The sequence below is a fragment of the Aulonocara stuartgranti genome (assembly GCF_965226115.1).
Source record: "Aulonocara stuartgranti genome assembly, chromosome: 20".
Lineage (NCBI taxonomy): Eukaryota > Metazoa > Chordata > Actinopteri > Cichliformes > Cichlidae > Aulonocara > Aulonocara stuartgranti.
The window spans coordinates 23,341,186-23,360,505 of record NC_138956.1 but is presented as its reverse complement, the minus strand read 5'-3'; the positions used below and the strand labels follow the sequence as shown (position 1 = coordinate 23,360,505).

The 19,320-nt window shown below is 40.5% G+C and overlaps 1 protein-coding gene across 8 annotated transcripts; it reads right to left on the bottom strand.

The window, feature by feature from the left end:
• Positions 1-2,418: 2,418 nt before the first annotated feature.
• LOC309696300 (MYND-type zinc finger-containing chromatin reader ZMYND8-like) lies at positions 2,419-19,019 on the bottom strand. 8 transcript variants are annotated; one of them, XM_082517475.1, is made up of 23 exons: positions 18,950-19,019; positions 17,700-17,755; positions 17,313-17,493; positions 16,982-17,217; positions 12,145-12,215; positions 11,404-11,567; positions 9,273-9,494; positions 8,858-8,971; positions 8,638-8,730; positions 8,394-8,481; positions 8,260-8,315; positions 8,081-8,158; positions 7,842-7,957; positions 7,228-7,703; positions 6,973-7,101; positions 6,705-6,854; positions 5,872-6,384; positions 4,725-5,153; positions 4,462-4,607; positions 4,272-4,352; positions 4,113-4,191; positions 3,733-3,972; positions 2,419-3,069 (listed from the first exon to the last, which is right to left on the bottom strand). In XM_082517475.1, exons 4-23 carry the CDS (start codon positions 16,993-16,995, stop codon positions 2,894-2,896), a joined length of 3,435 nt encoding a protein of 1,144 aa, XP_082373601.1. In that variant the 5' UTR covers positions 16,996-17,217; positions 17,313-17,493; positions 17,700-17,755; positions 18,950-19,019; the 3' UTR covers positions 2,419-2,893. The 8 variants fall into 8 exon arrangements, with proteins under 8 accessions (XP_082373601.1, XP_082373598.1, XP_082373605.1 ...); XM_082517472.1 differs by having other exon boundaries at positions 17,317-17,493; XM_082517479.1 differs by having other exon boundaries at positions 9,273-9,416; positions 17,317-17,493.
• Between the last annotated feature and the right edge of the window lie 301 nt (positions 19,020-19,320).

The following is a 19,320-nucleotide window of genomic DNA, read 5'->3' as shown; positions in this document are numbered from 1 at the left end:
ACCAGTAGGCAGTAGGTGTAGTGTCTTGCCCAAGGACACAACGACCGAGACTGTCCGAGCCGGGGCTCGAACCGGCAACCTTCCCATTACAAGGCGAACTCCCAACTCTTGAGCCATGATCGCTCTACCCAGCTTTCTTTAGACCACGAAGGCCGGGTCCTCAGGTGGAAGCAGCCTCTGAATTTGGACACCCCAGCTGTTTCCGGGCCGGCCAATAATAACGGTGACATTTAACGTATTTTATCCGATAAATAAACCCTGTAAAATGTATTTATCACCCCCCCCCAACAGCTCTTTTGAATGTCTCCCTAGTACGGCCACAACACCTCACTCTTGGAGCACTTTTTTGCCGCATGTATGGCAAACCACGTCTCAGCTGTTTGTGAAGGTAAAATACGTCCGCACAATTACAATCAGCAATTGTGAGTGCGCACGCCAAGGGGCTGCGAGACATTTATGCCGCTGTATTTCGCACATGACTTTGAAAGGCGGAAGAGGAAGTAGTTCCTTTGAATGTAGATAATCCGAATGTTATAGTTTCTTTCCACTGTTTTCCTGTTAATGATAAACTACAAATTTACTCTAAATTACTAAAATATCGATATTTTAATGTGAGAATCGATTCTAGAACATAAATGATTGGTATCGGAGGAATCGATATTTCAGGATCGATCCGCACATCACTAGTGGAAATGCTTGGAGCAGACTAACATGTAAGCTGGAGTGTTCTGGAACGTTATATTTGGTCTTGGAATGGCTGCAATCCAGGCCATCCGTCAGCTCTTTGTTACTTTGGAAACACGGCTTAAACAATTTCTCCTCCACAACGTAATCCGATAACAACCGATCTCTTTACCCGTAGGCTTCCCGTGGCTGTCATGCGACCGGCTATTGCAGTTAATAATACAACAGCTTCTTGCCATTTTCTGTGTTTCTTTTTATCGCTGTGTGACTGACTGTTTTCATGTGAAAGCCTGCGTGCGCTAGTACCGCTTGCCACTCGTTCCCAGAATCCTTAGCGGTTTTACCCCTGAATGACATCACCTTTTCAATCTCTATGGGTTTGAAGAGGATGTCCAACACTGAGGTCTACTGTGCTAACATAAATAACGTCAAATATGTTTAATGCTTTTGTTATTTTAGTTTTCCATTACGAGTTTTATGTTGTTGTTTTTTATCAGTGTGGTTTCTATTAATTTCTAAAGTGAATGTGTTTCGGGGTTTTTTTGTGTTGATTTTAACTTTTTTTTTTTCAGCCTTGTCTCTAATTTTGTCACCAAAGGGCTCAACCACCGCTGTCCCTGTGATGTACTCATTCCTAATTTTGTTCACTCCCAGTGAATATCTTGGCATTTCAGCTCTGTCTCCTTATGTCAGTGCCACCCTCTTCAAACTATACTTCAAAGGACCCCCTCCACCTTGCCTGCATTCTCTTCACTTCTCTTGCGGCACTGTCTATTGCTTTGGATGATTGACCCTAGTTTGTCTGTGAAGGACACATTGGTGGACAGTCATCTGGGACTCGCCACCAATTGTTCTTAGAACTGAAGAAGCTTCTCGGATGAGAGGTGAAGCGTCTTCAAGGAAATGCTTTTCTTTCCAAGCTCCTTAGATTGACCCCAGTTATTTATCTACTCCTTGCAGTTTCGCTGTTGCAGTCAGAGTAATATGTAATATAATATTACTAACAAACAACTAATTGTGGAGAAAGTAGATTTAAAGTCATGCAGACTTCTCAATCCAAAGCCACCTCAAACTGGTTGTGCTGGTAAATGGGGCTGAACTAGGAATGAATAAAACAAATAATTCCCTGGTGCCGCCCCGCCAAAATCTTTCTCACATCACACTCAAAACAACTCATGCACCAAACTGACGATTTTTTATTTTTTTTTTCTTCACGGATCCATTTATTTTTATATACAATATGTAAACAAGAACGAGACACAAGCTCAAAACAGACATGCTCACAGGCAGTAATATCCAGCCAAAATGCAGTTTCTATTAATGTCTACCCAGTTCTTAGCAGCAGTCTGACCAGGATTTACTTTGGATATCTGGTCAAACTGGTTTTGCTTAGAGCTGACATTCATATAAAGTAATATACTTTCCAATAACTTTTTTTTGTTTTGTTTTTTTAAACACATAGAAATGTAATTCCAACAAACATACTATAAAAACATATAACACTATAAATATTGTTCAGGTATCTTCTTACAAAAAACTTTGTACAGTTTAAATTTTTAGTTCATTTTCATAAATTGGATCTCTTTCTGTAGTCCTATACAACATAAAACTACAATACAAAACTGGTAGGAGACAGAAATGCCACCACTGACATGAAGAGTACATGGCTGAAACCATTTTTAAACTTGCATTGCTAAATTAAAAAAACAAAACAAAAAAACCCAAACACCTTAGTTGGCATGAAGCAGTGGTTTATACCAAAGATAAAACTTGCATCAGTCAAAAGATCTCTGATGGCACCATGATAAATGTTGATGGCTGTTTCAAATGTTTTGTCTCACAATATGGTGAACTGTCGGCAAAATAAAAAACAACCCTGAAGGAGCAGCAATGGACGTGATAAAGACAAAAGTTTTATGTGGATTCATACAATCTTGCTCAGAGATGAGAAAGTGGTGAGAGAGCTGTAACATAACTACAGTATGGCAAACATATTGACTCACATTTATTTCTCAAGACAGACAGCTTTCACAAGGTGAATCCACCTGAACATAGATGAGGAAACTGAGAATGACATTTGAACCAAAAACTAGGTGTACATAAGGGAATGGGAAAAAGCGATTTGTCACAGAGGTGTGGGCCTTCCGGCACCACATCTGAACCAAGGAGTCCCACAGTGACCTCCCAAAATGTGCCCATAGTGTAGCAGTTAGGTCACAGTAACACCAGCACTGTCCTTGCTTTTGTCCATATATGTGGGAGAGTTGCTTTTGTCCAATATTGATCCTGAGCCTGAAGGCACGGTCTGCGTGGCGGGAGAGTGGCCTGATGGTTTGACTGACGGCTCTGAGTTGGGGTCTGCCTCCGGCTCCTGCTGCGCTGTGGCTGTTTATATTTTAAATAAATAATAATAATAATTTAAGAAGAGAATATATACAGGTTGTCTAAATCATCTTCGCACAGTTTGTTTCTTAAACCACTGGTTAGGTAAGAAGGGAAAAAATGTCTACAATTCTCATGAATGATGTAACGCATTTGTGTTTATGATTTCACATTTGCACTGTACCTTAGGGGGCTGAGCTACCAAATAAGAGTGGGGAAGAAAAACGGACAAAATTGGAGACGATTTCATGTTGAATTTAAATCTAACATTAAATCTGACATCACATTAAAATTACCAAATAGGAATACAATGTAAGAATACAAAAGAAAAAGAATATCCCACTGAAACTGAAGAGCACTTACATTAACAAAACAAAACACTGATGACAAGTCTGTTGTAATAAAGCTCCTAACCATTTCTACCCTGCTTCTTCTAACCAATTTCTTAATCTTTTGTGTCATTTATAGGTCTGTTTATTCAGTGGGCAACTTTATTCCTTCTAAAAAGTGTGATGCAGTGATTACATGACCAACGAATGACTGACTGACAGGTAAATATAGAAGGCGTCACCATAGTCACTTTTAGCTTAGTTTTACTAATAGTTTAACGCTTTAAAAAAATAAAATAAAATTACATCCATCCATCCCAGGTATGCTTTGTCTTACCCGATTGTGTGCAGGACTTCATGTGCTCTGGCCAATGGGCTTGCTGGCAGGGGTAATCACAGTAACTGGTGTTCCAGCAGCAATAGAAGATTGCCTCCTTCCGACAGTTAGCACACCACTGTTTCTTTTTGGTCTCGTCCACCGCTTGCTGCTTTTCTAACTCCATTTGCTTTTTCACCTCAGCCACCAGTCGTTCTCTTTCCTGCTCCAAACTCTGCCTCATCTCTGCCATTGTTAGTTCTGCATTTAAAAGACACCAAAACAAAAAACTTGAAACTTGTATACCATGTCGACACCTGTTTAAAATTTGATGGCGAGGAAAAGGCAGGTTGAAGATCAAATAAGCTCTGCGGAGTGACAGAGGTAAATGGGTATCTTACCCAGATTGTGCTTCATCTCTGACAACTCTTGCTGATGGAGCCACTGGAGCTTCTCGATCTCTATCCTTAACCGTCGAATCTGTGGTAAAAATACACTGTGATGATAAATACTTACGTATTATTACCACAGAAAGTGTTGCTTTGACTGACAATCTTTACCTCTGCAATCGTGTTTCCCGATGTGCTTTTGGAAAGATCATTGTAGATTTCGGTCATCGTCCCCTTTATTGTGTCCATAATCTGCAAAGTATTGGTAAAAATGTGACATTACTGTTGAACTCAGTTATAACCTTTGCAAACAAAGTTAATAGAGTAGAATTTTAATTTATATGAAAAGGCTCCAACTTACTTTGTTTGTGTATTTAGCTATATCTGCAGCTACATCAGCTGAGACTGTGGGGATCTGCAAGTCACCAGACATAAAAGGAGAGCTACCAGATGTGACCTGGGCAGATGTTGATGAGGATGCACTCAGAGGTGGGTCTTTTTGTTGCCCTGCAGAGGATGATGATGACAACAAAAAATTAAAGGGAAATTATAAAACTTCAAGTACACTTTTTATTTTGTTATGGTGACTAACGTGGACATGACTAATTGTATTGGTGTATATACCCTTGGCTGCTTGTCTGGTCTGATAGCGAGTGCTTGAAGAAGAGTTCTGCTGTTGTGGGCTGCGCGTCTGCACAGCCGACTGCTCTCCATCCTGTTGCTGTTGCCTCTGCATCTTCTGCATATGCCACTTCTGAGAAGACGTTTGAAACTTTGTTGGATTCCAAACTACAGCCCGCTGCACAGCTTGAGCAGTCTCTTTAGGCAGTAGGGGACGCTGTTTCTTTACAGCTGTAGTCACTGGTGAAGAAGTGGAGACAGTAGAAGGTGTACTGGTGGATCCACTGGTGGTGGTCGTGGCACTGGGCTGAGCAGAAGCGGCAGAGGAAACGAGGTTGAGCGCCGATGTGACAGAAGGCTGCGACGAGTCTTTCATGCTGGATGTAACATCACGTGCTGGTGCTACTGATGTAGCAGATGAAGGCAGTTTGCCTAAGCAGTAAAAAAAAAAAAAAAAGTCTCTTATCGGTGAGGCGTTCTGCATTTCAAAATCAGCCACATTAAACAGATTTAACATTTTATAGCATATATAAGATTATATTTATTTAGAGCATTTCAAAGTATGATTGAGATCACTATGTAGACATAGAACCCAGTCACTTTGTTTCTTGTCTGAATGCATGGCATTTGAAAGCAAAGCTTCCTGATAATTACTGGAATATATTGTCCTCTCCATTTAGTACTGTTTCTCTGCCACTGACTGCCAAACAAAGCCACAGTTTTATATTTCCGCCCCCCCCACCCACCCACCCTCCTGCTTGTCATTGTGGCCAAAACACTCAAACTTAACTTCCTCTGCCCACAGCCCTTCTTTCCAAAACAATTCCAGCTTATCCAGATGTTGTTTTGCAGACTTTAGAGGTCGACTTCTGTGATAATCGCAGTTAAGATTGCGACAATTCTTCAATGTAGACCCTGTTTGTGCATCAACTCAATCAATAAGCTCATGACTACCCTTACGTCACCTACAGTCTTCCACCTAGCAGAGAAACACTGCAGTTTAATCTGAAGGTTTTCATGGTCTTTCACATCATGCCTTAACTTGTGCAATTCCCCATACCTGACACTCTGATGTTTCGTATAACCTCCCCCCCCCCCCCCCAAAAAAAACAACAACAAAAAAACAAAACAAAAAAACAACAAGCCTCACCTTCCAGCTTGGTAACATTAGACTCTTTGGCAGCTTTGGCAGTGGAAGATCCCAGCTCTTTTTTCGCCCTCTTTGAGTCACGACCTCCATGTTCATCCCCTAAGTCAATCACAAGCTCTCTTTCAGAATCAGAGTCCTGCTCAGCTGCTGATGTATTAGCAGCTGCTTTGACATCCTCTGGGGCTTTGGGTTTGTCAGCAAGGGGTTGAGACTGGGGTGTTCTGGGCTTGTCCTTGAGGTCTCTATCTGGGCCATTGCTACCCTGCTTCTCTTTGAGTGGGGGTTCCGGGGTGGCTTTATCCCCCGTTGCCACAGCTCCTTCCTTATTCTCTCCATCATTGCTTGCTTTAGACCTTTTTCTCTCCATTTTGTCCTTGTCCTCCTGAGCTGAACTTTTTGGCTTGTGTTCCTCATCACTGAGATACTCGCTGTCACTTGAATCTGATTTCTCAGAGTCCTCAGAGTCACTGTGATCCACATCTTTATACGCATCTTCAGATATCTCATCAATACCTATATTAAGAAATGGACATTGTGTTAATTTCTTTCTGTCAGAAGCAAATAGAAAGAAATAATGAACCCTTTCTCTGGTAATAGCTTAATAAACCCTAGTCAGCAGCAGTCACACAGACATGACCGCCACTGATTAGAGAGTCAGAACTGCCGTGATGCATTTGTAAAATTGCCAAATTCAAATTAGTCTTGAGAAATAATCCACAACTTAAATTTCCTAGATTTGTTATTAATCATTACATTGGCAAGTTCAAATGACTTGTACAGTACAAGAATAGAGTTCTGCAGCAAGTCATGTCACAAACTGGTTTTGTATGTACCAAGCTGTGCCTTGCAGCTTTCAATAGTCTTGTCCAAGCTCCTGATGGGTCTCTTTGGAGTAGAAGGGGGCGCAGGGACTCCTTGTTGTTGCTGCTGTTGTTGAACAGTCTCACTCAGCTCTTTGAGATCCATTTCAGCCTTGACTCGATCTGAAATGAACATGTAAATGTTTGTTTAATCACAAATTCATTAATTATTAAGTACTTTTTGATTATTAGCCTTTGTAAGAACATAAATGCGGTCTCTCTTTGCTTTTTTGTTACTGACCCAGGTTGAGATTGAGGATGCCACCTGTCCCTGCAGTCCTCTCCTGCTTTGGCACCAGTCCAGGGTTAAAGGGCTTTGGACTACCTGACACGCTGCCTGCAGGACCCATCTTCCCTGAAACAGGAGATGCTGTAATAAAAAGATTATTTTATTTTTTTAAAAAGCAACAAAAAGAAAAAAAGCTTATAATGGTGAATAAAATAAGTTAAAAATCACATAAATAGAGTTAATGCAACCAGAGTGGAGAAGACTTACCAGTACAGTCCATTGATTCCTCTCCAGTGCTGTAATGGAGTGCAGGATTTCTGTTGCCCTTTTCCACATCTTGCTCTCCATCAGACCCTGTGTGAACCGAAGAGTTTGTACTCATGGGAGACCGAGGCATGTCTGTCATTGAGACCCGCTGATTCATACTGCTGGGTGTGCTACTCTTGCTGAGGACCATCTTAGGAGAAGCGGTTATATCAAAGTTGAAACGAAGTTTATCTGATTTCTCTGTTTTCACTGTACCAGCACCGGGGTTGGAAGGGTCCACCAGCATTTGTAGCTGGTTGTTGGGGGTGTACGGAGTGCGGAAGGGTGCGTAGTTGAAGACTCCAAACTTCTTGCGAATGTTTTCCACATAGACCTCCATTTCTTGCATGGCACTATTGAAAATGCTCTTTGTTTTCTTTACAGAGAAAGGGATCTCTTTGGACATGAGGTAGCAGTTGTTGATGGGAACCCAGGCCCTATGTGGAAATGCAACAACAGAACAAAATAATGTTTTAATACATTTAATATCCAGTGGAGATACAGCAACTCGGGTCTTTTCTAAACCTCTAAAACAAGGAGAGTTTCCTCTATAGTGCCCAAAAGGTTCATCTCACCTGTCGTGCTGCCCGAAGAAGCGTGCATCTACTTGCCCATCCTTTTCACGAAGTGCTTTTGCTGGCCAGAATGGAAAGCCCTTCAGCTTAGCCCAAACCAGGGGGTGGGGTTGACTCTGTTGGATAGAGCAAAACAGTAAAATACTGTGCTTCACAAAGCTGATATCCAAGCTAAAACGTATAAAAAATGTAAAAAAAATCTGTTACTTTTATGGATTTACATTAATGTAAAGACCTACACATGGCTCACAAAACCAGTTGTCCCTTTTTTGGCATGCGGACAGGTAGCACTCTGGACACACCTCAATCTCATTCATCTAAAAAAAGAAAAGAAAAAAAAGTATTAAATGAAGATGATGCAAGTCCATAAATAAGACACATTTACAAAAATGTCACCAAGTAATTAAAGTTGCTTTACCTCATGTTCACAGATCCTGACAATGACTTTCGCAGTTGCTGTTAATTTGTGATTGCCTGGAAACGACGCACAAGCTTAATTTATATATTCTTACGACAGTAAAGGGAGTAATGACGTACATCAAAGTTGCCTACCTCCATTATAGATGATGCAGTTGTGCAAGATCCATTTCACATCAGCAAGAAAAGCTTCAGTACAGCCATACATCTTCTTCTTTACATTCTATAGTACAGTGAAAATAATAATATCAGTCAAGCAACTGCACTTTTGCCAGCATTTTATATGCATATTTACCTCATGTTTCATTCTAATTCTAGTTTTGTTTTTTTATTGTTAATACTTCTCCAGAAAAAAAAAAAAAAATCTATATACGAGTACCTTCTCTAAAGTACATAAGTCCATGGGGTGGAAGATGTACTCTGCATAATCTGGATGTTGCTCCAGAGATACAGGCTTCTGAAAGGGCTCAGTCTGCTCAGATTAGACAAACAGGAAATAAGCACACATGAATTACACTTTCCTCATGGATGTTTCCAGAATCTTTGGTTGAATCTGCAACACGCAACTGGGCATATAAAGACTTGAAGAAACCCCTTACCCCAGGCTGTTTAATCTTTTGGAGTGCAAATTTGAGTAAATAGGAGAGCTGGTCTATTGTCAGCATTGTCATCGCCTTGCTCTGGGTTTCAATGCATTCAGCGACTGTAATTTTCTGCAACAAAATAATAATAAAAAAAAAACAAGACAATAATTGGTAAACTAAAGAGATACTATTCATATCTAAAACTGCGTAAAATTTAAATCACTTTTTTGTGATTCAGTTAGTGTATCCCAAATTGAAGAATTGTGTAACAAATACACGTAGAAGTGAAACTTTAATCTTCTAATGTCGTCTCTTGTGCTCACAGAAGCATGAGCCATGAGTTTGAAAGGTAGTTTCTGCTGTTCATGGCACACAGTTCCACAATTACTTGTGTACACCCACATAAATGCACATGACTACAGCAAGATACCTCACACTCTGGACAGAACCAGTCGCCCTCGGGCTCAGCTGGTAGTTTGAGGCACTTGGCGTGGTACACCCTGGGGCAGAGCTCACAGCAGAGCACCTGGCCCTCGCGGTGGCACAGCCAGCAGTAGAAGTCATTCCTGCCGTCCTGCGGTACAACATCAACAGGGTCTGTGGTGAGTGCTGGCTGCTTCATATAGTAAAAGGGACCATGTCTTAGCTCTGACTGAAATGCAGGCAAGAGAAACAAGGGGGCAGGTTTCAAAAAACACGCAGGAACACAAAAAGGTGCAGTGCAACAGAAACAAGCTGGGATAAGCAGGGTAAGCAGCATAGAAGGTAATAAAGACAATCAGTCCAAAAAAATTGTTTTAAGAAAATCAGTTAATAGTCTGAACATCTAGTCATGTAATGGCTTCAAATAAAATCAATACTAACCAAACAGGTTCTACAGTGCAAGCTGAGACATGGCTCACCTTAAACCTAAAGAGTAAACATTGCATGATGTGGCTCTCTGGTAAATGCCTAAATGGTATCTTAGTGTTAACATGTTACTACATGAATACAAGTTGATAGATGGCTCAAAAGAGTCTTTCTTTGCCCAAATTCAAGTCTTTGGCATTCAATTTGAGTGGTGTTAAAATCCATCTGCTACTTATTTGACCTTTCCCAGAGAGCCAAAGCATGTATTCCAACAGTGCCACGAAGACATAACTATGCGCACGTCAGATACCTGTCAAATTATACAAGAGGGGCTAAATTAGCTTTCAATATCATGTAAGATCAACACAGGACTAAAAGGAATCACGCAACACTACATTATCCACCAAGCAAACAATAAAAACCATATCCATCTAGGCTATTTGGTACTAAATGTCAACGTTAATGACCATTGGCGACTCACGTTGCATTAAACGACTTGTTTCCAAAATAATATATTCATGTGAATTGTGGCAGCTCACATTCCTGTATGGTGGGTCTACTTTAAAAATGGCCAGTATTCAAGAGATTATGATCAAAATCAGTGTGTTCTCACAGGCAGTATATGGCACTTAGATTAGACTATTGCTGGGTTCTGTATACCTTGAAACTCAACGCTGGTCAAAAATGTCAAAGCTCACTACCATTCCAGTAAAGTTGGAAAGACAAGGAAAACAGGCTTTGCTTTGCTTGTTAGGAAGACAGCCATTTATGCATCAAGCTAGCAATGCTTGATTTCTGCAGTTTAAAAATAAATACTGCTGCTTTACCTTATTTGGCGAATCACAAATACAAAACAGTGGCAGTATAGTTTAAAAAAAACTCTGAAATTTTACTACGGTTTACATTCACAGCTGCCACCTTGGATTGTTAAGTCACTGTTGGTGGGGCTGCTCTGACTTTCCGAGCTGCAAAACCAACTTGAGTTGTCTATTTGACAATTCTGACTTGGGACTATAGCACCAGTACATCTGGTAACATATTCTTGTTGAATACCCTCAGATACCCCCTCCCCCTAGTTCATCTCCTTTGATGATGGACAAGGAGGTCTCCGTCTCACCCTTCATGTTCAAAACCAACAACTGGCTAAAGCCTGGCATTTACACAGACCGCTGAAGACCCGAAAGCCAACTAGTCAATCCTGTTATACATCTTTAACGTCTACTTGGACTGTGCTGCCTGGGAAGCATATGTACTTGGTGCTTTGTAACGCAAGTACACGGACATCTGCATCAATCCTCCCACTAACTGTCTGATGATGAAATTCACGTCACTCGAACAGACCCTAGCAGACTTCCAGAAGTGGAAGGTATAATCTGCCAACTGTATGCAGTGCAATTTTTTTTTTCCATATATTGTACACATTAGTTGTGGAAGCATGAGGCAAAAAATAAATAACACTAAACACTTCCCATTCAAGACCCTGAAAATACACTTTATCATGGCTGTGTTTATACAGCGGTTAGATTGACCATAAACATATCTGATTTCTGATGTGGTCAGATAGCACATCATATGAAATGGTTCTTTTCAGGCACAACCCTGGCCTTAACATTCTATGAAAGTATATGGCCCATTATTGAAATTGGATAAAGAAATAGCCTTTGAGAACACACCTGATTTCAAAATGAACTTGCACTTACAAGAGCCCTTACCTGGTCTTTGTTGTTACAATTCAAGGCCCCTGGCTTCTTCTTCTTCTTAAGAGGGCTGGGGGAGGTGTCTGAGGGAGAGTGCCCATTGGAGGAATGGGTGGGACTCGACACCTTTCGTTTCTGTGGTGCCACTGATCTTTCTGCTGACCCTGGTGGATCAGGGACTGAATACATAAAGATAATTGTGTCATCACACAATAGGAGTCAAGCTTGTAATGTTCAATGTATTTACAGCCAACACATTACACAAGCTTAAGAAAAATAATTACCAAAAAGAGGACAAAAAAAACAAAACTATAAAACTATTATACATCACTGTCATCGACCCACACGTCTTCCCTTGAGAAACCGAGGGAGGAACAGTATTTTGAAGTTATTAATTTTCAAGCGAGCAGTACAATAGATTCAGTGTTCAGCACTATTATTTTTAACCATCTAATATTCCATCTAACACAGCAATCACAGTAGTCTGAAAAGCAGTTACTGAAGACAACACTTATACACGTCAAATTACTATTTCATCATAATAAATGGCTAGAGGGCTTCCTCAGAACTAACTACACCCCGTGTAGATTCAGCAGGCAGACTGTCAGGAAAAATGGATCCTAAGAGACCAGCAAAACGTATTACCGTAAGATTCTTCTCCTCAAAACATACAGAGAAGGTAGAGGTTATTTACTGTAACTGAGCTGTGTTGGATGCTTGGCTCCTAATGTGAGGTCCTCGGCCTTAGAGACTTACCTTTGGATCGCACAGATGCATCCATTCCCTCTACCACATCAGACTCTGTCTTTATCTCCTCCTCAGCCAGACTGCAGAGCACCGAACAGGAGCACACAGAAACACAGAAAGAGAGACAAACACAAAGTCAGAAAGGGTGTTCAGAAACCACATCAGCATAGCAGTAAACAAGTGGAACACCACCTAAGGCACCCGGGTCCCAGAGGATCTGTCAACAGGGACTCTGCTGATTTCCATTGTTGTTGTTTTCATTTGATTTTACAACATCTCCCACTTTGTTTCATGAAATTAAAATACTTTCCATATTATCATCTACAATGGAGTCTGCAAATGTTCTTTATGCTCCAAGAGAAAGGATGATAAATATCACCATGGTAACGCTGATCTCCGCTAAGCACAAGCTGAGATTTGCAACAACACGTAGGGCCATTTAGCTGTAATTACCCTGCACCTCTGTCCTTACATTGCAGTCATAGCATTTTAGTCCAACTAGGTCACAATATTCAAACAGTGCTTTCTTTGACATACAATGTATAGAGCTATAGATCTGTAGCAACAAAAAAAGAAAAGAAAAATCCACAGAGAGTTGGTACATACCACTGAAGGGACAGCCCCCCATGGCAAATAACAGCACCTCTCAAGCCCCTTCAGTAACAACAGAATACCCCTGAAGGATTTGGGCCCATTGTTAGAGACCAGTAGGAAGAGATATATCTAATAAACTTCAAACGCTCATCTGACAACACCTTTCTGGCCTAGATCCTAATTATGGTCACATTAAATCTTCTGTCATTTCTGGCACTATTTTATGTCTTTGTTTATAAAGTGGCAAACACTTTTTTAAATTAATAAATAAATCCAAAACCTAAAAATGCAACACTGGAAATGACTGATTTCCCTTTGCTCTTGCGTAGCACCCCACTTCCTCTGAGGCAAAAAAAAAAAAAAGAAAAAAAAAAAAGACAGGAATAAAGAGGGTCTGGCAATAAATGAAGGTCTTTGAGTGTTTGGCTCCTCCTTTGTGAGAGCCACAGAGGGCCTAGTTCCAAGGATGTAGCCTTTATTGAAAAGCCTAGAGAAGAAAACCCACCCACAGACCCCTGACAGGTCACACACTTGACCAGATCATAGCTTTGGCTACAGCTCTGGTTTCCCGCTAGGATGAGTGGTTTTCGGGGTAGAACTCAAAGGTCAACCACATTTGTGGGATAATCTTTTTTTTTTTCCAGTTCTGAAACTAAAGGAATGCTCTGCATGTCCCCTCCTCCATCCTTAAAGAGACATTCCATTAAAAAGTTAAAACAAATGTCAGCATGCTTGATGCATGCTCAGTTATCCAAAAAAGTTGATTCTGTTCATCTGGATGTTACGCTTACTCATAAACGTTTGCTCATAACACCAAGTAAACCACGATGTATTGACAAAGGGGTTTAAGATTAAAGTTTGTCACTGTGGCAAAAGAAAATACACTGTGGCTCACAATCACCAGCAGTTCCTAAAAACATTCAAGTCACCGATGGTTTATATGAAACTTGAGAGAATACAAGCATAGCTTGCATTGTCTGAAAAAGTGACAAACATGGGTTGAGCAGAGTTTCTCGTGGCATTTGGGTATCTAGTATCATCTAGCCTGCAGTTTCAAATGCACATACACAGCCTCAGTCACACACACCCCAACCCCTCCGGGGCCTTCCTGTTCCGGACTGCGTGAACAAATGAGGCCCACATGAAAATAAGAAACCGTTAGCCAGTTCACTCTGCTACGTGTGCCACAGCCCTATAAAAGAACATTCGCCATCACCAAGCAGCCCTGAGCTGCCAAATAATCCTATAATACACATTCTCAACACCAATGGCAAGACATTTATGCAACTACAAAGAAAACAGGATTAGCAGACGTTAAAAGGAAAAAGAAAAAAGTATGAAGATCCAAAGTGCATTCTCAGATTAGGAGCTATGATCCATCAAATAAGAAGATTTAAACAAATAAATCCTTAGCAGGTTCTGAGATATATTCCATAATAGTCAGGTGCAAGAAAACACAGTATTCCCACTCAGTAAGTACTGAAGTACCTGACGGACAAAAAGGAAACAACACTGAATCAATGTCTTTAGATTCCACTCCTGTGAGAGACGAGCAGGGTTCTCTCGTCACAGAAAATGGAGGCCACAGCTTGCTCCCCTCCCCCCTCTCCCCCATCCCCCACTCCAAGGCTGAGACTCGGGCACTGGCACATCCATGCAGGAGGACCAGAGAGATCTGTGGAGATTACAGTCCAACATTACGAAAAAACATGGTCTATGTCGGGGCAAAGCCTCACGGCCAATGACAGAGACAGAGGCGAAACACAGGGAGGGAGACACAGGAAAATCCAGCAAAGTCAGAAGCTCTCATCCGTGTGTGTTGGGGTTTTTTTTGTTCCCTGTATTCAATCTTGGCTTCCCTCCTTCTGTGTGAATACTGCTGTCATGGAATAATTAGATTTCATTTTTAAGAAACACAGACCACCACTCTAAAACCACAGTCAGGTCCTGGCAAAGCTGCATGAAAAGCTTCTCTACATGTAAAAACAATAAACAATTTTCACACATTAAACAGATAAATATCTGGCTCCGTCTGGAAATCCAGAAATGCAACTGAATGCGAACACCATACTGCACTCATTATATTGCATCATATTAGAGATGCCACTGAAAACATCTGCGAAAAAGAAAAGGTATCCTACACGGTCTGCTACACAAAACCCTAGAGAGATTATTTGATTTAGCAATACGACAAGAAACAACCGGCTTTCATGAAAGCAACAAACACATGCAGACAACTGAAGAAATGAATAGGATTAGCTTTTGCTTTTCCTGGGAAATAAAAGCATTTCATTAAACAATGACTTTAAGTAAATTAAGGTGCCTGATCTAGCACAACTCCCAGCACTTAATCAGTATACTGCTAGTATACACAGCGTATTCTGTACGAAAGAAGAAAAAAAAAATGACCTGGATCTTATAAAAGGCTGTAAAGGGTGAATCAAAGATGGCTGTGGAATTTTCCAGAAGGCCTTGCTCTCCCTGCTGCTCTCCCTCGGATTGTCAATCTTTAACCTCAACTGCAGCTGCAATTGGCTGGAGGGCCAACAGGGTGGAACTTTATTGGTCGCTGTGTTATGCCACACAGATCACAGTATGCAGGCTCCCCTCTTCCTCTTAAAAAGCGTTTTTGCTGCAATGCAGAGATTTCCCTCTGCCTCAGACGATTTATTTTCCTTCGGTTCTGTTTGATAATTTGTGATTATGACAGCATAAAACCAGGGGGCTTTTTGTTTTCCTTTAATGTTTTTAAAAAGCCTTGTGGCTGTCATGCACAACTCAGTGTCTGTGCTATTCAACCTCTGTCACCCTCTCTATAGCCTGCAATGCTACAGAAAGAGGCTCAGAGCTTTGCCCCACATATATCCATCTAAAATTTAATAATTACACATTTTAACATAAATTCTCAATCAGGCATTGTGGCGTAGTAAAGGTTTTGGTTTTGGTTTCACAGATAGCAATCTTTTAAACTACGAGTAATTTCCTGATTATAACCTTACTCTCTTCTGAATGTTGCCTACATGAAAAAAAAAGCCTTGCGTCAGGCCACAAGAAAAAGAAATCATTCTTTGTTTCCCCGGCACAGCTGAGACTGCTAAAATGGTGCAACATGACAAAACACAACGTACCGACTATGATGTGGACAGCATGACAGGTTATTGGAAGGAACAATCCTTCTTAACGACACTTTTAGCAGCTGTTCAAATGCAGTTGATACTTATGTAAAGCATTCTGCTTGACTCTGTTTGAAATGTGCTATTCACATTAAACTGATTTGACTTGAAACATTTAAAAATATGTCTGTCTTATGTTATTTCCACGAGTAGTGTGTTATATTTGCTTATGCCGTGTGATCTGTGAAGACAGCAGCACAAAATGGCTACTGCCTGGCTGAGAGCGTAGGAAGCAGTTTCACAACAGCACTGTGGAATTGCAGAAGCCAGGGGCAATAAACTCCAGGCCTATGAGTGTAAATAGAGGCAACCAGTTTATAAAGACTACACTGGAAAAACTGGAAGGGGATTACCCCTGTCACAAAGTGTTTGTATGTAATGTGGCCTCTGACTAGTATGGACTGTAGAAAACCCAGTCTTAGTGCAGCTTTCCTAAATGTGTATACACTGTGCTACAGTTTTCATGTTCTAGATATTTTTCACATATGTGTACATAAAAATGTTACAATGACGTGATGCCCTGCGCACTCTGCCCTCCTAGCATGCACTTCTGTTTCCCTTTGCATGTAGTCCCCATCCTGGCATGACACAAGAAAACACCACAGAGCCAATCCACTTAGAAACAGTACATAATACACCCTTTCCTCCACTGCCCATCCCCCATTCTTCCTCTGCCATTCTAAAAAAAAAAACCCACAAACACTCCCACAACAGAAAGGAGATGTGTGTGCCATTTTAAAATCCAACTCTCTTTTGCATTCTAAAAAAATAAAAGGATTTTTCATGGTCCACTCTGCCTCCTGTATGGCAGGCTGGTTGTCTGGGGCACTCATGTGACCCTGAGACATAGAGAGAGAACAAGGGTGAGAATCGTTAGCCAACCCCCACCCTCCCACCCTCAGCACTGTGGAGCACAGAGGCCTTACGAGGCCTCCAATCCACCCCAGCTCCTCCTCCTCCTGCACACTAAACTGACTTTAAGGTGTGCGCATTCATCATTAGAAACCAACAGTCAGCACAACACGAAGAAGGAAGCCATGTTATTATCAGAAGTCTGAGATAAAAAAGACAGAGCTTACCTCTGTGGATGCATGGCTGCCTGACACACTGTTATGTCAACACTTATAAAACATGGAGGACACTCTCAGCCCTCAGTCGGGGAAGGCTCCGCTCTTCAGGCAAGGCGATCAGGCCCCGGTGATGTTAGCCAGATCCTGACTGGTCGCTTTCCTCACGAGCAAGATGCAAGGCCGCGCCTGATTGGCCGAAATGTTTCCTGAGTAATTATCTTTGTTCAGTGCAGGCAGGGGCAGCACTGTGAGAGTCAGAGACAGGGGAAGAAAAAATAAGCACAGAGCTAGGTCTTAAAACCACAAAATATTGTGATTACTGCGAGTATTTCTGACATACAAACCCATGGAACAATGCTTTGTAGCTTCCAACAGCAGAATCAGGAAACAACCGTCTTAGTTGAAGGTTTTAGAAGGAGAAACGGCAGCATGTAGTGTTGAGAGCAGGACACCATGGCTTCTCTGCACAAGCTTCCATTTTTTATGTGGAAAGGGCCTTTGTTTAAACTCCTCCCTCTTGGCTTATTCCAAAGAAAAGAGAGGCTAAAGCTGTTATTCTATTCGGACATTTCAGCCATCAAAAAACAGAACACCATAAAAAATTATATAAGAAATGATATACTTGTATTTAATCCTAAAGAAGCTAACCCTCGCTTTTTATTATGTATATATGAATAATGGCCAGTTAAACAAACCATATGCAAAAATACTGTGTACGAGTGATTACCTGATAAGCTTGATCAGTTACCAGATGTGGTCCCGTCTGACTTTCAGCAGACCCATCTATGACCAGATAAAGAGTAAAATATATAGATTATTAGGCAATACAATATAACAATTCATTCTGAGGAACACATGCACGTTCCTTTTTGCTTTATCTCATTTGTTGAGTCTGATCTTGGGTCATTTGTAAGGCTTTAATTTGATGTGATGAAAAGTCTATTTTTATATACTCTTATGTAGAATTCAAAGCAGTATTTGAATACTAGAAAAATGTGTTCAATGCATAGGACTTCATTAAATTAAACATAAAATATGTCCTGATATATAAATATTGCCATATGTTGCTTATCGGTATTACAAGCACTAAAAATTACACCTCAATTATCTTTTTTGAACTTCCTTTAACCACTTTGGGGGCTTTTTTCAGCAACATTTTTCTCCTCCAAGTAAGGCTAATTTACATTTCAAACATTGTAAAGTAGGGTGATGAATTTGAAAAGACAACCAAGACTTGCACAAACTATGGCCAAGTAATTTTTGATTAGTTATAAAGCAGAGCAGACTCGCGGCGGATCAACTTGTCTCTGATTTCCGTGTAAGCACAATGGAGGCCTGTGCTCTTGTGATTTGGGGAAGTGAAGCACACAGAAGGAAAAAAAAGACTTCCGCCCAACGTGGGGCTCGAACCCACGACCCTGAGATTAAGAGTCTCATGCTCTACCGACTGAGCTAGCCGGGCGCTGATGAAACACATCGCCGTTTAGAAATTTCACCCAAATTAGAGAAAATGACCTGAACTAAACATTATATCTTTTGTACACACGTTGTACTCGAACGGCTACGTGCAGTTCTCTCCGGTCTGTCTCATACTGCCCTCTGGTGCCATGATGCAAGGAGATAAAATGAACGTGGAATTCTGTTTAAATTGTTGGGAAGTTAGCTAACAAGTCTAAACACGTTAGTGTTAAACACACAGCGCCTGGATTTGAACAAAAAACGAATAGAATTGTGTATATATAGGGACTTGCTTCTTTAGACGAATAACACCGCCGATAAAAACTAAATTAAAAAATAAAAATCAATGAAGGTTAAAATTAATTGTCGACGGTTAGCTGTCACAAATGTAAGCGACCATGTGTTAACATGTTTGCTAACCTCTGACACAAAATTATCCCTCTGAAATTAGAAGAAATTATATTATAATTACAAACAATATATTCTTAACATTAAATACAGAATCAAAAGACTTACTACCTGGCAAGCGACTTTACCTCTAGTTGACCTTTTTCAGATTATACCATCGTTTACCAAATTTAACTTCCGGTCTCTCCGACAATTTCTATTTAAAACTTAAAATGATTTAAGCTTGATTTAAGTAAGAAATGTATTTAAAATATATTTGTCCTCACCACAACATTACTCCTTTATATAGTGGATTATTTACTTAATAAATCATCTTATGAATTAATTCATATAATATGATAACATATCATCACCATATTAAAGCGTTTTACATTTACATATCCTCAACTACAGTTTGAAAAGAGGAATTTATTTAATTTTTTTTAAATAACTGTAATTTAAACAATATTCACAATGTAAATTTACTGGTGTTTACATAAAAT

Bases quoted from the DNA above. Each gene is read 5' to 3' on its own strand.
- LOC309696300 (XM_082517475.1), bottom strand. The intron at 4,608-4,724 runs GTATATACACCA...CATCCTCTGCAG, and splicing joins GACCAGACAAGCAGCCAAGG to GGCAACAAAAAGACCCACCT. The intron at 3,070-3,732 runs GTAAGACAAAGC...AAATATAAACAG, and splicing joins GAAGTCCTGCACACAATCGG to CCACAGCGCAGCAGGAGCCG.